General features: G+C 33.7%; 1 protein-coding gene across 3 annotated transcripts in view; it reads right to left on the reverse strand.

Annotated features, from left to right (window-relative positions):
* Positions 1–20,680, reverse strand: part of LOC102808460 (kazrin-like) — a 61,275-nt gene that overhangs the window by 16,430 nt on the left and 24,165 nt on the right. For 2 of the 3 annotated variants that reach the window (XM_085490573.1, XM_085490575.1), the window contains exon 2: positions 305–540. In XM_085490573.1, coding sequence (XP_085346699.1) covers positions 305–540 — 236 coding nt within the window. The remainder of the gene's footprint in view (positions 1–304; positions 541–20,680) is intronic. The other variant, XM_085490574.1, reaches the window with a different exon arrangement.

A 20,680-nucleotide genomic window follows, 5' to 3' on the forward strand; every position in this document is an offset into this window, starting at 1 on the left:
ATTACACAAGTTTAAAATAAAACACCAAAACCAGTAAAATCCAAAGCATACAACTTTGTAATCAATCCTGGTCAGTAACTATCACTAAAGCACAGGTGTGGTCACCTTAGCAGGCGTGGGAATTGAGTCCTAAGCGACGATAACAATGTACATTAAAAACGCAAAGGCTCATGGGAGATGCTCGTTTGTAAACAATACGCTATGCCTGTTTGCCGCATGCACAGGTGACGACTCCCTCGCTTCAAGTTAACAAAATATTGCATGCTTGTTAATTTTTTTAAAAATTAAAAGCATTGTTCCTTACCCTTACCTGTATGGAACCATCAATTCTGGCAGCCAGTTTTTTATTTTCCTCCATCATCTTGCGAAACTTAGTTTGTGCATCGACTAGAAGTCTTCTCATGAGGCTGAGGTTGGATTTCAGATTTTCCTTCGGTTGTACCCTGTCGTTATCTTCATGGCCGTCTTCGCAATCCACCCGATGAGGTTTAAAGATGTACTGTACTATTTGATCATTCAACGATTCCAACGATTGGATAGCTACAACACAATATACACAATAACACAATTACATTTAAATTAATTTAATTCAAAATAAACAACCAATAAACCAAAATAAACCAAACCCAGTGTAAACTGGATCCCTGGTCTAAAAGATTTTCTAGATCCGTCTGCGTAGCATTACTTCAATAAAAAATTAACAACAAATATAATGTTCCTGATTTGTTGAGGTGTCGTACATAATGTACACAATGCAGGCTTTATTTACGTTTGTGTACATGCATTACAAATGTAATACATGTTCCGCAAATCATGAAAAGACATGGTAACATTTTAGCAGGGTTCATCTGAGATGACGTATTGACGATGGCATATTCGATTAAACTGTGGATTAGCCATATACGCAATCCTCGGAATATGGTCACTTTTATGGACTCAGTAATAAAGACTAGATTTACAACAAGAAGGATTCCGCTGGAAGCGCAGCAAGTGTCGGTTCTGCCTCTGAAACAATAGTTTCACCTCCATAAATCTTCAGTTGTCTCCCTCACTTTGGTATGGGTCCCATGCAACAAATACAATGTATGCAAACTAAATTGTTGAAATTTTGAACTTGAGCAATGCAGATGATTGTCATTTTGACATTCTTTCAGACATTGACAATGACCTAACACCGTACCCATGCAGGTATATAGCCTGGAAATAAAAAGTGCCTGTCTCAATGTCAATCCAATGAATGATAGTAGTCTGTAAACACAGACTTACAATCAATGTTTTGTTGATTATTTATGTTTTTTTGTAATTCACTGGTTAATTTTCAATCAGAATTGGACAGCTTTGTAGAAATTTTTCCTGTCAAATGCAATTTTGTGATTGTCAAAAATGTGGAATGCCTATCTAAAATGACAGGTATACAGGCAACGGGCTAAAAGCCTGTTCCCAAACTTCTATTACATGCACATATGTCCAAGCCACATTAATCAAAGAATGTTGACCAATATCACCAGGGATACAAGATAAAACATAAACCTACCAACATATACACAGTAGAACACAGTTGTTATGACTAATCCAAAAGTACATGTACGAGAAAACATTAGTGATGCCTGGAAAATATTTATAGAAGTCTGCACATGTCAAATACACATATTGTATTAAGGTAGCATTCATTACATTAACCAGGAGGGTCACTATCTCATTTTGAGGAGGGGGGAGGGGCCGTGTCAATTTTTATGTCTAATCCTATTCAGAGAAAACGCAGAATTGCACGAGTAAGTTAAACTGATTATTTCGCTTCTTTGATATATCAAAACAAGTAAAGTTCAGATTTGTGAATTACTGTAAAACACTTTGAAATTTGCCTCAATGCATAAATTAACTAAATCTTAATTTAGCTGAAGTGCCAATAATCTTACTGTGAGAATATACTCTAACGGTATTCTAATTAGCGACATCTTAATTTAGCGAAATTTTGAATTAGCTAAATTAGCTAAAAGAGCATGCTAGCTAAAAAGACATGTTTTACAGTAGTAATTTCTACAAACATTATCGTTATTATTGAGATTCAAGATATGGTAATGAAATCTTTGAGTTCATATGTGTACACTGCCCAGTTTCATGTTCTCACCACAATGCATATGCAACAGATTTAATTTTTTATTCAAATCCTGAATTGCCTTTGACAGATATGTCATGGAATCTGTCAAGACAATTGGGTGATGTGTGTAGCACCTGCATACTGGTAAATGTACATATGTAATTAAAATGTCAACAGAAAATGAAAACAAACATATATTCACCACACCTCCTGTCATAACACCATGATCGCTCCCTGTGACACAGTTACATTTTTTTTTATAAATATATTAAAAAATTATTTTTAGAATCTACCTGCATATTAGACAGCATGTGTGCAGTATATCATATCACAGACTCCCTAAATAGACCCTTAGTAAATGAGGTATGAATTTATACTTTTAACATTTTTGTAAACAATTACCCCCCGCCCTCCCCAACAGGTACATAACAATTATAACAAAATAAATGGATGTGAACAAAATGGTGTTACTTTTCTCTGATTACTATTAAAATCCTTGAATCGATGTTTGGATTACTTGAATTAGATCAGGTTTAATGTTTAATGGATTATTTCAAAATGGATTCTGAAATTTTGCTTTTATACAATGTAATCTGTCTTCAACGATTTTTCTTCATGTCCACAGTCAACTGTTGGGTTGTTGCATTGTTCTATGCAACATTAATGATATGCATAACTATTGTCCTAAACGTGTGTGTGAAATAAGACCCCAGTGAAAATTTTCTTTCACATTTCGTTGCCTATCTTAGTTTTGATATTATTTCTTTTTGTAATGTATTAGCTTAGTTTTTTTTAATTCATTATTCTTTCTCAAACATTTGTAACCATTGCCAAACCCTTTGGGGAATCTATAAGTGTAATAATAAAATTATTATAAAAATACCTGTAAGGCCAGACGTTTTTTATTTCTTGTTTCTCGAGTTTTTATAAAACAATTTTTTTGAGGAGGGCGGAAAAAACCCAAAATCAATTCTTTTTTTCCATTAGATTTGTATGATTCTCAAAGAATTGTAAAGGAGATCATTGATCAAAGAGAAGAAATGAAATAAAATTTTATTCCATGTATAACCTTGTTTCTCATCTGCACGAGACTTCGGTATTTTGATCATGATACACCCACAAAAATGCAACTTGGGTTTGTTAAGCGGAAAAAAAATGAAGATAAAAATAATTTTTTTTAGCAATTTTTTGCACTTACAAGTCGGCTGGAAATTACGATGAAATAAAATTTTATTTTTATTTCATTGTTGGCTCCTGTTCAATCGGCGGGTTCGCGAAAAAAGGGATAATAATAGTCTGGCCTTATGTTCATTGTTTAAAAGAAATTTAGTCCATTTCCAGAGCAGTCTATAGAAGGACTACAATATGTTCATGCCAGAGATATTTGAATATATTCAATTTCATAATTTTTATTTTAAATATAAATATGTAAGTGTCAGTGATGAAGTTTTGTTTTTGAATAAGAGGAAAAAATGGAAATACAGGTGATCTCAACAAAACTGGCACTGCATGTTTATATCTATATATTTGTTGATTTAATGTTAAAAAGCAACAAATTGGACGGTATTATAATCAAAGCTGGTGGTCGTTTTGATTGACTATGGGCTGTTTTAAACATCATTGGTTGTGGGGGACTAAGTACGTTGACATGACACAGTTATCCTGTGAGTTATAGTAAACAATAATAAAATGAAATACTGGTACTAATATATTCAGTTGCGAAATGGCAGAAGTGTGGCATTAATGAAGATTTATGCCAGTTGGCAATTCTGAATCTCTGATGTAGTAAAGGAGAATGTGTAAAGTCTGAATATGACACAGGAATGACATTTTAAAAAACATTCAAAATCAGATCTGTACAACTAAATAACATACATCAAGTTTTTAAATGAAATCAGTCCATTCACAACTGATACCCGGAATAATGGAATTAATTGGCTTGATTATGGTGCATTTTTAGTAATTAATGACTGTCATTTGGATTATGAACAGTCTACTGTAAAATACTTTATTTTCGCTGGAATTAATTTTCGCTGAATTGCTGTTTTGGGGGTTGGTGGAATTTAGTTCACTGATTTTTGATGAAATATAGGAAAAAAAAAAAAAAGTGTATTTGCTGGATTTTCACTGAATCATCCCTTCAGTGAAAGAAATAAAGTATTTTACTGTACCGTAATGCATGTGCATATGATGTCAATGAACTGAACATGTCTGCAAACTGACCAATATAGATCATAGATACCGTTAAGATTTCATAGAGAGTATGTGCAAGAGCTATGCATGTACAACATACTTGTTTTTTTTTCTCCCTCAAATAGTATCCTGTTCACTCATGTTATGACGGTTCCAAATTATATCGGTCAGGAGAACAGAGAATGCGATAACAGAAGGGATTACCCAGAGAGTAGAACACCATTTAACTTTTTCATCGCCAGTTCCCTCTTTTCATGACAAATTCACAAAATAGTCCTGTTTATAGTCTGATTTTGTTTTTTATCTCTGAGCTAAATCATTCACACTGATGAAGCTCCAATTTGAATTAAACCTCGGCTAGAGGCAAAGACAATTTGGGGTTGTGTGGGGAGGGATGTGATACAACAGAAGTAGTCATGGTCAGATTGCAAGCTAAAAAAAACAGGAAGCATTTTTTAGAAAGAGAAGCATGATAGTAAGAAATTTCTCTGAATCGGTTAATTACAAATGTACTGTAGAATACTTTATTTTCGCTTGGAATTTATTTTCGCTGAAGGGGTAATGCCGTGAAAATAAAATCCAGCGAATATACTTTTGTTCCTATATTTCACATTAAACTGATCAAAAATCAGTGAAAATAAATTCCACACAACACGCCCAAAAAGCTTTTTCGGCGAAAATTAATTCCAGCGAAAATAAAGTATTCCACAGTATACAAAATGTTACTATGCTGTTAAACCACTATAATATATTTATGTCGCTTTTAATTTTCGCGATTTAATGAAGAAATTAGACAACAATAACTATGACTTAAGGCAGTTTCAAATAAGCATGTAAACATAAGTATGTAAAAATAAGCATGTTACTGCACATATTATGAGAGAGAACCTCTCATTGTATATGTCAACTTCAAAATTGTGACAGTTGTTTGAACAGCACCCTCTATAGTTGAGCAAGGGTGTGGTGTCTTCTAGACTAAGTAAATAAAAGGTCTTGCTATAGTACACAACCATGGGTCAGTCAAGGTTTCCACATTGTGTTTAGTTTATATGCCACAACAATGTGAGTAGTCACCACTTTATCCAAGTGCATAGACAAGTACTTCACAGTCAGTAGAATAAATAACAAATTAACTGTAAGTGTAAGATTATTCGTCAAAGCTAATTTTAGATCAAGAATTGGAAGTAAAACTGTTTTTTTGAATAATGTATTAATTGTAGTAATTTTTTTCCTATTTAAATTCACATGCATAATCAATTGACCCTGAGTACACAGGAAAACAAGAACACAGCCATCACCATGGTTATCCTTTTTCTTTGCCGATTTTAAGTCATGGTTATTTTGAGAATCAGATTTTGACTGCACGTGTTTGCTTGTGATGCGAACAACAAACGGTAATTACGTGTATAATGAAAGCATAACTTCTCAATAAATTCAAAGAAATGCAATGTAAACATAATAAACATGAGAAAGGAAGTCCAACCCATGCACTCCCTCAGTACCAGGTGGTGTCAGGTGAACGGGATGTGTGATCAGGCAATGGAGTATTGCACAATGAGAGAATATTATAATTATAAATTTTAATAAAATTCCCCAGGGAATGTTATGGAATGGGTTCTCAATATCACTTTTTACCAAAAATTACAAAAATATTCACCAAAATTAGAGAATTGAAGATATCATCACAAAATGAACAAATTTGAGAGAGGTCCACATGTAGTACCTATATATGTAGTATCAAAGCAATTGGACTTGCGGTTTTTAACAAGAAGTCGAAAATATCACTTTTTACCAAAAATGATAAAAATATTCACCAAAATTAGAGAATTAAAGATATCATTACAAAATGAACAAATCTGAGAGAGGTCCACATGTAGTACCTATATATGTAGTATCAAAGCAATTGCACTTGCGGTTTTTAACAAGAAGTCGAAAATATCACTTTTTACCAAAAATGACAAAAATATTCACCAAAATTAGAGAATTAAAGATATCATTACAAAATGAACAAATCTGAGAGAGGTCCACATGTAGTACCTATATATGTAATATCAAAGCAATTGCACTTGCGGTTTTTAACAAGAAGTCGAAAATATCACTTTTTACCAAAAATGACAAAAATATTCACCAAAATTAGAGAATTGAAGATATCAACATGAAATGAACAAACCTAAGAGAGGTCTATCCAAGGTACATATACACCAAGTATCAAAGCATTCAGGCTTGTAGTTTTCAAGAAGAAGTCGAAAAAGTAAAACATTGACACGGACGACGACGACGGACGACAACGGACAATCACTCATATGATAAGCTCCGCTCGACAAAGTCGACAGCGGAGCTAAAAAAGAAAAAAAAAAGCAGACTATAAATTAACTACTTTGTGGATAGTGCCCTGAAGTTTACTTTAGCACTCAAAAGGTTACCCCAAAAAAAGTTTGATTTGAAATCAAGTACAATAAATTATTAGTTGCCATGGTTACCATAAGTATAACATCTGTGAAGTGTTGACAGATGTTGAGCAGAGAGGATGATACAGTGTCAATAAAATTCCAAAAATTCCAAAAAACTCTGCCTACCAGTAAATGAGATCATATAAGTGAATAATCAGTACCAGGGCAGTCCCAGAGTATGTACACATGGTAAACATTGCAAAGTTGTACAAACAAATGACAGTTTAGTTGATTTAGCGATTCACATCAACTACTCCCAACATTTGTGAACATTCTTCTTTCAGACTACTGTAAAAGGACTAATTATTCACTGGGTTTTAATTTTGCTCATTTCGCTGACTGAAAAATGCGCTAAATTAAAACTCAGTGAATATGTAAAATTTGGCAAAGAACACATTATCTAAATGATAAAACCATGAATTTAAAACCCACTGAATATGCCCGAAATGCAAAATCAGCAAAATTTAAACCCAGTGAAAATTAGTCATTTTACAGTATTACCAAGTAGCAAATATTTCAGTTCACGATATTTCAATCACAAACTTCAAAACCTGCGATAGCCAAAAAAACAGCCAGCATCTTTATTAGTCTCCGTGGGGAATACAAACTACCTGATCAGAATAAAATTATCAGTTGCTATGGCAATGTCTGCATCACAAAAAGCTAACTGCTGTCTTAATGATAAAATTATGCATTTTTTTCTTCAAACAAAATATTTCAGGCTTAGCCGCAGGGTTAAATCTCATATAAAGTTTAGTATGGCTTGATACAAAACGGGTGTGCTACTTTTAGTTGTGACACAGTTCTATTGAATCAGTGATGGGTACCAAGGGAACCCATGGCAATATATAATGCTTCTTAGGGCAACACGAAGAAAACATGCTAAAACAGTATCCCAGACACAAAGTGTAGGGTTAACCACAAGACTGACACTGCTGTACATGTGGTACTGATAGAGAGAAATGGTATGTAGATTGGTAACAGGTGAGTACAGACACAAAGTATGGGATTAACCACAAGACTGACACTGCTGTACAATTGGTACTGATAGAGAGAAATGGTATGTAGATTGGTAACAGGTGAGTACAGACACAAAGTATGGGATTAACGAGGTATGTACGACTTAGAAATAGTGCCGTATGCGAGTACCAAGTTGCGAGTCGCAAGTAGCAAAATATGCCATATGCTAGTGGTAAAAACGGCATATGCGAGTGGTAAAATGTATCGTTTGCTAGTAGCAAAAAAGCCCTATGCGAGGGGTAATACAAAGGCTTGTAACGTTTGCTTATAATATAACAACGTACGTTCAATTGTGTTTTATCACAGTAAAATCAAATATTTACCATGGTTATGAAATGATGTGTACATGGTTGGTTAAGATTGGCATGATGCTGTATCAAAAAAGTTCGTTCAGTCATTTGCATAGAATCGATGTTTGCTCTTCACGAAATTGCACAGGAAACGTGAAAGCACAATAATTTAATAAACGGCCATGACCAGCCAGCACACTCCGCATAACATGTGAAAATTGTTTTTTTTTTCTTTCGGTAAAATTAGTATGAACCCGTGGTCAGCGTTTAAAGAATCATAGAATTATAATTGTAGTTAGTAACGGGTGCATGTTCACCGAAGGGTCACAGAATTCTTGTGTCACGCGCCGCCGTTTAAATGAAGACAATGGCAGGTTTCAAAAGTAGTCACACCTCGGAGAGGTGTTAAATTTGCCACAACCCAAGTGTTAACTAGCACACAATTCCATAATACATAGTATATAATAAAGAAATAAAGTGCATGTTGAGTGATAAGTCCGCATGTTTACGAGACGTCCCTCACACATGGAATGTATTTACACGCAACCTGGATCAAATTTGAATTGAAACAAATTGAAACAAAGAAGCGTCTGCCATTGCTTGGTCAGGATAGAGAGACAATTTTCATGAGTAAATGCTAGTAGAAGACCCTCAATGCCCCAAATACTTCGACCTAACCACTTTATTTGAACAAGTAGAATAAGTGTTATGTTTCGTTAAAATAAGCATGGGCATGTTAGCATTGAAATAATCATAGAAGTACAGTTATCATCAGTACAAGTAGACTCGCTGAACAGGAACTCACACGCGAGCCAATGGAAACAATGGCTGATTTCAAAGCAATTTTGTCTCAGACAAGACATGGACAACAAACTCGCTGTTTTGCTGATTAGGAATAACGTGATGTTAATTTCGTGGTATTTCAACAGCTTTGTAATGAAGCACAGGCCCTTAGCTAAATTCTCCTATAAACTGTTGATTCTGTCGACCAATGGGAACGCACGTTTCAACCAGACTACTTGGACCTTGGACATTTGCGAGACGTAACAACAAAAAACGCAGCCAGTGATAGATTTCGAAAATAAAAATACAAAATAATCGCAATCAGAGGCGCCGACCACGCGCGTTGGAAATAAATAGAACGCATTCAACTGCGTTGTGACACAGTATCACCAGCCTCTTTCACTCACGCAATATAATTATGCTATTTCCCAACGCACTTATATTTAATACATTGACGAAAAACACCACAAGAAAAATGTCAACTAATAATACGCAATTATCCAGGCAGTGCTAGAAATTATTGCTGATACTAATCATGTTTTGTATTGGAAAGTTTGATACTTGAACGTGAAGTCCCGGGCATGTAGTAATAATAATAATAACTTTATTGCCTTCGTGTAAAAAATTTTACATAGGATAAGTACAGCAAAAAAGAGTTTTAAAATAATAACAAGATATATGTAAGAATTGTACAAAAAACAATACAAAAGGACTTAACTAGGATTTAAATGTTAAATAAATCTTTGTGTTGTGTAAATATAATTGGCCAGTTCTATAATTATGCCAGGATCTTTGCTTGAGAGTATATATGTGAACTGTATATTTTTATTGTTATTATCTTTTCTAAGGTCTATGTTTTAACGAAACATAACACTTTTTCTACTTGTAAAAATAAAGTGGTTAGGTCGAAGTATTTGGGGCATTGAGGGTCTTCTACTAGCATTTACCCATGAAAATTGTCTCTATCCTGACCAAGCAATGGCAGACGCTTCTTTGTTTCAATTTGTTTCAATCCAAATTTGATCCAGGTTGCGTGTAAATACATTCCATGTGTGAGGGACGTCTTGTAAACATGCGGACATATCACTCAACATGCACTTTATTTCTTTATTATATACTATGTATTATGGAATTGCGTGCTAGTTAACACTTGGGTTGTGACAAATTTAACACCTCTCCGAAGTGTGACTACTTTTGAAACCTGCCATTGTCTTCATTTAAACGGCGGCGCGTGACACAAGAATTCTGTGACCCTTCCGTGAACATGCACCCGTTATTAACTACAATTATAATTCTATGTTTCTTTAATCGCTGACCACGGGTTCATACTAATTTTACCGAAAGAAAAAACAATTTTCGCATGTTATGCGGAGTGTGCTGGCTGGTCATGGCCGTTTATTAAATTATTGTGCTTTCACGTTTCCTGTGCAATTTCGTAAAGAGCAAACATCGATTCTATGCAAACGACTGAACGAACTTTTTAATACAGCATCATGCCAATCTTAACCAACCATGTACACATCATTTCATAACCATGGTAAATATTTGATTTTACTGTGATAAAACACAATTGAACGTGCGTTGTTATATTATAAGCAAACGTTACAAGCCTTTGTATTACCCCTCGCATAGGGCTTTTTTGCTACTAGCAAACGATACATTTTACCACTCGCATATGCCGTTTTTACCACTAGCATATGGCATATTTTGCTACTTGCGACTCGCAACTTGGTACTCGCATACGGCACTATTTCTAGGTCGTACATACCTGGATTAACCACAAGACTGACACTGCTGTACATGTGGTACTGATAGAGAGAAATGGTATGTAGATTGGTAACAGGTGAGTACAGACACAAAGTATGGGATTAACCACAAGACTGACACTGCTGTACATGTGGTACTGATAGAGAGAAATGGTATGTAGATTGGTAACAGGTGAGTACAGACACAAAGTATGGGGTTAACCACAAGACTGACACTGCTGTACATGTGGTACTGATAGAGAGAAATGGTATGTAGATTGGTAACAGGCGAGTACAGACACAAAGTATGGGATTAACCACAAGACTGACACTGTTGTACATGTGGTACTGATAGAGAGAAATGGTATGTAGATCTGGTAACAGGTGAGTATAGACACAAAGTATGGGGTTAACCACAAGACTGACACTGCTGTACATGTGGTACTAATAGAGAGAAGTTGTATGTAGATCTGGTAACAGGTGAGTATAGACACAAAGTATGGGGTTAACCACAAGACTGACACTGCTGTACATGTGGTACTGATAGAGAGAAATGGTATGTAGATCTGGTAACAGGTGAGTACAGACACAAAGTATGGAATTAACCACAAGACTGACACTGTTGTACATGTGGTACTAATAGAGAGAAATGGTATGTAGATCTGGTAACAGGTGAGTACAGACACAAAGTATGGGGTTAACCACAAGACTGACACTGCTGTACATGTGGTACTAATAGAGAGAAATGGTATGTAGATCTGGTAACAGGTGAGTACAGACACAAAGTATGGGGTTAACCACAAGACTGACACTGTTGTACATGTGGTACTAATAGAGAGAAATGGTATGTAGATCTGGTAACAGGTGAGTACAGACACAAAGTATGGGGTTAACCACAAGACTGACACTGCTGTACATGTGGTACTAATAGAGAGAAATGGTATGTAGATCTGGTAACAGGTGAGTATAGACACAAAGTATGGGGTTAACCACAAGACTGACACTGCTGTACATGTGGTACTAATAGAGAGAAATGGTATGTAGATTGGTAACAGGTGAGTACAGACACAAAGTAAGGGGTTAACCACAACACTGACACTGCTGTACATGTGGTACTAATAGAGAGAAATGGTATGTAGATTGGTAACAGGTGAGTATAGACACAAAGTATGGGGTTAACCACAAGACTGACACTGCTGTACATGTGGTACTAATAGAGAGAAATGGTATGTAGATTGGTAACAGGTGAGTACAGACACAAAGTATGGGGTTAACCACAAGACTGACACTGCTGTACATGTGGTACTAATAGAGAGAAATGGTATGTAGATTGGTAACAGGTGAGTACAGACACAAAGTATGGGGTTAACCACAACACTGACACTGCTGTACATGTGGTACTAATAGAGAGAAATGGTATGTAGATTGGTAACAGGTGAGTACAGACACAAAGTATGGGGTTAACCACAACACTGACACTGCTGTACATGTGGTACTAATAGAGAGAAATGGTATGTAGATTGGTAACAGGTGAGTATAGACACAAAGTATGGGGTTAACCACAAGACTGACACTGCTTTACATGTGGTACTAATAGAGAGAAATGGTATGTAGATCTGGTAACAGGTGAGTACAGACACAAAGTATGGGGTTAACCACAACACTGACACTGCTGTACATGTGGTACTGATAGAGAGAAGTTGTATGTAGATCTGGTAACAGGTGAGTACAGACACAAAGTATGGGGTTAACCACAAGACTGACACTGCTGTACATGTGGTACTAATAGAGAGAAATGGTATGTAGATCTGGTAACAGGTGAGTATAGACACAAAGTATGGGGTTAACCACAATATTGACACTGCTGTACATGTGGTACTAATAGAGAGAAATGGTATGTAGATCTGGTAACAGGTGAGTACAGACACACAGTATGGGATTTACCACAAGACTGACACTGCTGTACATGTGGTACTAATAGAGAGAAATGGTATGTAGATCTGGTAACAGGTGAGTACAGACACAAAGTATGGGGTTAACCACAAGACTGACACTGCTGTACATGTGGTACTAATAGAGAGAAATGGTATGTAGATCTGGTAACAGGTGAGTACAGACACAAAGTATGGGGTTAACCACAAGACTGACACTGTTGTACATGTGGTACTGATAGAGAGAAATGGTATGTAGATCTGGTAACAGGTGAGTACAGACACAAAGTATGGGGTTAACCACAAGACTGACACTGTTGTACATGTGGTACTAATAGAGAGAAGTTGTATGTAGATCTGGTAACAGGTGAGTATAGACACAAAGTATGGGGTTAACCACAAGACTGACACTGCTGTACATGTGGTACTAATAGAGAGAAATGGTATGTAGATCTGGTAACAGGTGAGTATAGACACAAAGTATGGGGTTAACCACAAGACTGACACTGCTGTACATGTGGTACTAATAGAGAGAAATGGTATGTAGATCTGGTAACAGGTGAGTATAGACACAAAGTATGGGGTTAACCACAAGACTGACACTGTTGTACATGTGGTACTAATAGAGAGAAATGGTATGTAGATCTGGTAACAGGTGAGTATAGACACAAAGTATGGGGTTAACCACAAGACTGACACTGCTGTACATGTGGTACTAATAGAGAGAAATGGTATGTAGATCTGGTAACAGGTGAGTATAGACACAAAGTATGGGGTTAACCACAAGACTGACACTGTTGTACATGTGGTACTAATAGAGAGAAATGGTATGTAGATCTGGTAACAGGTGCGTATAGACACAAAGTATGGGGTTAACCACAAGACTGACACTGTTGTACATGTGGTACTAATAGAGCGAAATGGTATGTACCTAGATCTGGTAACAGGTGAGTATTGACACGAAGTATGGGGTTAACCACAAGACTGACACTTTTGTACATGTGGTACTAATAGAGAGAAATGGTATGTAGATTGGTAACAGGTGAGTACAGACACAAAGTATGGGGTTAACCACAACACTGACACTGCTGTAAATGTGGTACTGATAGAGAGAAATGTTAAGTAGATCTGGTAACAGGTGAGTACATGGAGTTAACCACAAGACTGACAGCTAAAGCAATAAGTTGAACATTAAATTGGATATGTGTGAGTTCAGTGTGCATTTCCATGTGAGCACACACAATAGTATTGGTATGTCATGGTCACTTAGTTTTCAAAACACACAATATGGTCCCTAAGACCAAGTAATTGCTTTAGTTGCTACTCATGGCTCAATGGTTGCACCTAAATTCTATAGGTAATTTACCTCAAGTTGTTTTGAAAAACGATGCAGAGAACATGCATTATATATACATGTAATGGTTGTAAGATTTAGAGAATGCTCAGTTTTAAAATTGACTGAAAACCTGCATTTTGACACATTGCAGTGTTTGGAAATGTAAGAGAATGAATGAATGAATGAATGAATGAATGAATGAATGAATGAATGAATGAATGAATGAGTATGCCAAGTTGTGTAAATTGATCATGCCACACATGTCTGCCAGATGGCAAAGTCAACAACTGATTTTAAAATGGTTATTACGACTTTTTCTAGAGGTCATTTTGAATCAATAAAATGGGTAATTTAAATATAAACTAACAAGGTTTAAAAAAAAAAAATGATTTCCAGAGATTCTTAAACAGTGAATCTTGAGTGAATAACTTTGCACAACTGTCTGGAGATACTAAATATGGTAATAAAGAAAAAGAAATATAAAGAAAACAAAAAACAAGGAGAATACTGCAGTAATAAAACCTTAAACAAATTTGACAATTCATTTATGAAGGAAATATTATTAATATACATGTATTAATATCAGGGATTTTTTTAAACAAGGAAACAGGGGCGCAGCGCCCTCATGCCATGGCCATGCACCCCCTTACCCTGGGGAGCAGATCCTCTGGCAACCATAAAATTCTGAATGACCAGGGATCACATGTGGCCACAGTCTTCAACTGTGACCTGTCTGATAGTAATTTTGGCCCCAAAAAAGCCATAGAATGCTCCATTATTAAAAACTCCACACCCTGGTAGGGAGAACCCTATCTCCCCCACTTGGTGGCACCGCTGAATTGCAGTGCTCCCTCTTGCATTTTTTTTCAAGACAAACCCCAGAATATTATTCAACATGTCACTAACCATGAGGACAAAAAGCTACATGTACAATCAATAAAATGTGAAACAAGGACAACACAAGGCTGATCTTAATTCAAGACACTAATTCTTTTGATAAATTCTATCCATTCTACCAGGTTTGTGAAAAACAATTGATCTAATGATTAATGTGTATGCATGGTGTGCTAACAAGAGTCCACTCTGCTCCCTAGAAATGATGAAGCCTGTGACATAAACACTGTAAATAGTTTTATGGGGATCAGCTATAATTGTCTTCATTGTCAGATTGTCCTTCATTGCATCTTGTAACAGAAAGTTGTGAATAATTACGATTTCACTGAATACAGGACACATGACTATGTTATTTAGATACATTATTTTCACTGAATACAGGACACATGACTATGTTATTTAGATACATTATTTTCACTGAATACAGGACACATGACTGTTATTTAGATACATTATTTTCACTGAATACAGGACACATGACTATGTTATTTAGATACATTATTTTCACTGAATATAGGACACATGACTATGTTATTTAGATACATTATTTTCACTTAATACAGGACACATGACTATGTTATTTAGATACATTATTTTCACTGAATACAGGACACATGACTATGTTATTTAGATACATTATTTTCACTGAATACAGGACACATGACTATGTTATTTAGATACATTATTTTCACTGAATACAGGACACATGACTATGTTATTTAGATACATTATTTTCACTGAATACAGGACACATGACTATGTTATTTAGATACATTATTTTCACTGAATACAGGACACATGACTATGTTATTTAGATACATTATTTTCACTGAATACAGGACACATGACTATGTTATTTAGATACATTATTTTCACTGAATACAGGACACATGACTATGTTATTTAGATGCATTATTTTCACTGAATACAGGACACATGACTATGTTATTTAGATGCATTATTTTCACTGAATACAGGACACATGACTATGTTATTTAGATGCATTATTTTCACTGAAAACAGGACACATGACTATGTTATTTAGACACATTATTTTCATTGAATACAGGACACATGACTATGTTATTTAGATACATTATTTTCACTGAATACAGGACACATGACTATGTTATTTAGATGCATTATTTTCACTGAATACAGGACACATGACTATGTTATTTAGATACATTATTTTCACTGAATACAGGACACATGACTGTTATTTAGATACATTATTTTCACTGAATACAGGACACATGACTATGTTATTTAGATACATTATTTTCACTGAATACAGGACACATGACTATGTTATTTAGATACATTATTTTCACTGAATACAGGACACATGACTATGTTATTTAGATGCATTATTTTCACTGAATACAGGACACATGACTATGTTATTTAGATACATTATTTTCACTGAATACAGGACACATGACTATGTTATTTAGATACATTATTTTCACTGAATACAGGACACATGACTATGTTATTTAGATACATTATTTTCACTGAATACAGGACACATGACTATGTTATTTAGATACATTATTTTCACTGAATACAGGACACATGACTATGTTATTTAGATGCATTATTTTCACTGAATACAGGACACATGACTATGTTATTTAGATACATTATTTTCACTGAATACAGGACACATGACTATGTTATTTAGATACATTATTTTCACTTAATACAGGACACATGACTATGTTATTTAGATACATTATTTTCACTGAATACAGGACACATGACTATGTTATTTAGATACATTATTTTCACTTAATACAGGACACATGACTATGTTATTTAGATACATTATTTTCACTGAATACAGGACACATGACTATGTTATTTAGATACATTATTTTCACTGAATACAGGACACATGACTATGTTATTTAGATACATTATTTTCACTGAATACAGGACACATGACTATGTTATTTAGATACATTATTTTCACTGAATACAGGACACATGACTATGTTATTTAGATACATTATTTTCACTGAATACAGGACACATGACTATGTTATTTAGATACATTATTTTCACTGAATACAGGACACATGACTATGTTATTTAGATGCATTATTTTCACTGAATACAGGACACATGACTATGTTATTTAGATGCATTATTTTCACTGAATACAGGACACATGACTATGTTATTTAGATACATTATTTTCACTGAATACAGGACACATGACTATGTTATTTAGATACATTATTTTCACTTAATACAGGACACATGACTATGTTATTTAGATACATTATTTTCACTGAATACAGGACACATGACTATGTTATTTAGATACATTATTTTCACTTAATACAGGACACATGACTATGTTATTTAGATACATTATTTTCACTGAATACAGGACACATGACTATGTTATTTAGATACATTATTTTCACTGAATACAGGACACATGACTATGTTATTTAGATACATTATTTTCACTGAATACAGGACACATGACTATGTTATTTAGATACATTATTTTCACTGAATACAGGACACATGACTATGTTATTTAGATACATTATTTTCACTGAATACAGGACACATGACTATGTTATTTAGATACATTATTTTCACTGAATACAGGACACATGACTATGTTATTTAGATGCATTATTTTCACTGAATACAGGACACATGACTATGTTATTTAGATGCATTATTTTCACTGAATACAGGACACATGACTATGTTATTTAGATGCATTATTTTCACTGAATACAGGACACATGACTATGTTATTTAGACACATTATTTTCATTGAATACAGGACACATGACTATGTTATTTAGATACATTATTTTCACTGAATACAGGACACATGACTATGTTATTTAGATGCATTATTTTCACTGAATACAGGACACATGACTATGTTATTTAGATACATTATTTTCACTGAATACAGGACACATGACTGTTATTTAGATACATTATTTTCACTGAATACAGGACACATGACTATGTTATTTAGATGCATTATTTTCACTGAATACAGGACACATGACTATGTTATTTAGATACATTATTTTCACTGAATACAGGACACATGACTATGTTATTTAGATACATTATTTTCACTGAATACAGGACACATGACTATGTTATTTAGATACATTATTTTCACTGAATACAGGACACATGAATATGTTATTTAGATACATTATTTTCACTGAATACAGGACACATGACTATGTTATTTAGATACATTATTTTCACTGAATACAGGACACATGACTATGTTATTTAGATACATTATTTTCACTGAATACAGGACACATGACTATGTTATTTAGATGCATTATTTTCACTGAATACAGGACACATGACTATGTTATTTAGATGCATTATTTTCACTGAATACAGGACACATGACTATGTTATTTAGATGCATTATTTTCACTGAAAACAGGACACATGACTATGTTATTTAGACACATTATTTTCATTGAATACAGGACACATGACTATGTTATTTAGATACATTATTTTCACTGAATACAGGACACATGACTATGTTATTTAGATGCATTATTTTCACTGAATACAGGACACATGACTATGTTATTTAGATACATTATTTTCACTGAATACAGGACACATGACTGTTATTTAGATACATTATTTTCACTGAATACAGGACACATGACTATGTTATTTAGATGCATTATTTTCACTGAATACAGGACACATGACTATGTTATTTAGATACATTATTTTCACTGAATACAGGACACATGACTGTTATTTAGATACATTATTTTCACTGAATACAGGACACATGACTATGTTATTTAGATACATTATTTTCACTTAATACAGGACACATGACTATGTTATTTAGATACATTATTTTCACTGAATACAGGACACATGACTATGTTATTTAGATACATTATTTTCACTGAATACAGGACACATGACTATGTTATTTAGATACATTATTTTCACTGAATATAGGACACATGACTATGTTATTTAGATACATTATTTTCACTTAATACAGGACACATGACTATGTTATTTAGATACATTATTTTCACTGAATACAGGACACATGACTATGTTATTTAGATACATTATTTTCACTTTCAATTTATTTTTCCCCTAAGGTGGTATTAAAATCAGTATAAAGAAAATGCACTAAAAATACTGTAATTCCAAACTGGTTTACACGTCACTTCATGCAAATCAGTGAAAACAAATTACTTGTGTCAATATGCTGTTTTCCAGCAAATTCCACCTAAAATAAAGTCATCCACAGTATTCTGACTAATGAAATATAGTTGTCCACAGTTAGAGTGCTACGATTGTTGTGCTGCATCGTGTTCGATATGGGACCCATAGCGAAGTATGCAATGCATGTAAAAAACATTGTTTACATTTATTCGAACGCATGCTGTGTGACGATTGTAGCGATTTAACCAATACATAAAATGACCACCGAGATATTGTTGAGGGTAAGAGTCGTATATCTGCCAAATACACAAAACACATTGCGTCTATTTTTCAAACACTATCAACACTATTTGCCGTGCAAAAACAAAAGTCATGTAATTCTTCACATTCATTTTCACTGTTAGAATTTTTCCTAATTTGATAAGGAATAAAGAGGTTACGCTAAGACTATGCCACAATATTGTGAAAATTTTTCTTTAAGCAAAACTAAACTAAAGAACATCTCAATGTTTTTGCAGCCTGGGAGAAAATATATTCATTATACAAAAATACATTAAGTACACAAAATATTTGCAAAAGATTGCAAACGTTACAGTGGTTTCATGAATTCACTCGTATCTCGCATGTATCGACTACAAGCTAAAAAAAAAACAAACAAAAAACTAAATAATGGCTGTTACTTATCAAACAATAAATATTATTTTTTTTAAAATTATTTTAAATAATCACATTCGTAATCTGAAAAAAAAAAAAAAAATTGTATGCACACCTGATGTATATCCTGAAGACAAGACGCTATTGCAATTTTCTAGATTTGTGGACAAAAATGATGAGTGAAGGAAATCAGTGCTTGCCCTCAACATCTGATTGGTCAGACCTATAAAGCGCATTCTATTAGTGGAAGACGAAGGCATGTAGTCGTGATCCGCTGATAACAATGATGTACAGTTAACATACATTACACCAAGTCTAGTCTAATTCAATAGTCGTGCATTTTTATTCAGTATATAAATATTAAATTCATTTCTATTCAATTATCTATTTATATATTTGCAAAATTTTATCTCATGATTGAACAATACTTGTATTAAATATTTTATTTGTCATTTATGAAAATATGTATTAATTTATTATATTTTATGTATTTGTTTCATCTGCTTGTAACCAATAATTAATAATATTTTAATATAAATAACCTAATAAAACAATTAATCATTTTTATATATTTTTTATAGAATATTTTTTTTATCTGCATGTATCAATTATTTATACATTTTTATATATTTATTCAATATTATATAATATAATTTTATTATATTTAATATTCAAAAATATATTTATTTCAATATATTCATCATACTTTATCAATTTAATAATATTTAATTAATCGTTTTCAATTACATGTATTTATTCATTATAAATTTATTTAAGAATATGCATTATTTTAAAAACATTTATTCATATTAATTCCATTAGTTCTTTTTATGTATGTGCATATATTTATATTTAGTGCACCTACTTAGCATAGGCACAACAGAACCATATACCATATGACATGATTAAAGTTATTTTTAATAAGTGATTGAGAGGTAAGAGTCATATTTCACCTGTTCGGTACACGATATTTTCTACAACCCACTTACTTATAAGACACAGAAATATCTTTGGGGAAGGGCTGGAATTCTTTCCTTCGTAACCAACAATTTTATTACATGT

This window comes from Saccoglossus kowalevskii, chromosome 15 (assembly GCF_978046115.1).
Source record: "Saccoglossus kowalevskii chromosome 15, keSacKowa6.1, whole genome shotgun sequence".
Classification (NCBI taxonomy): domain Eukaryota; kingdom Metazoa; phylum Hemichordata; class Enteropneusta; family Harrimaniidae; genus Saccoglossus; species Saccoglossus kowalevskii.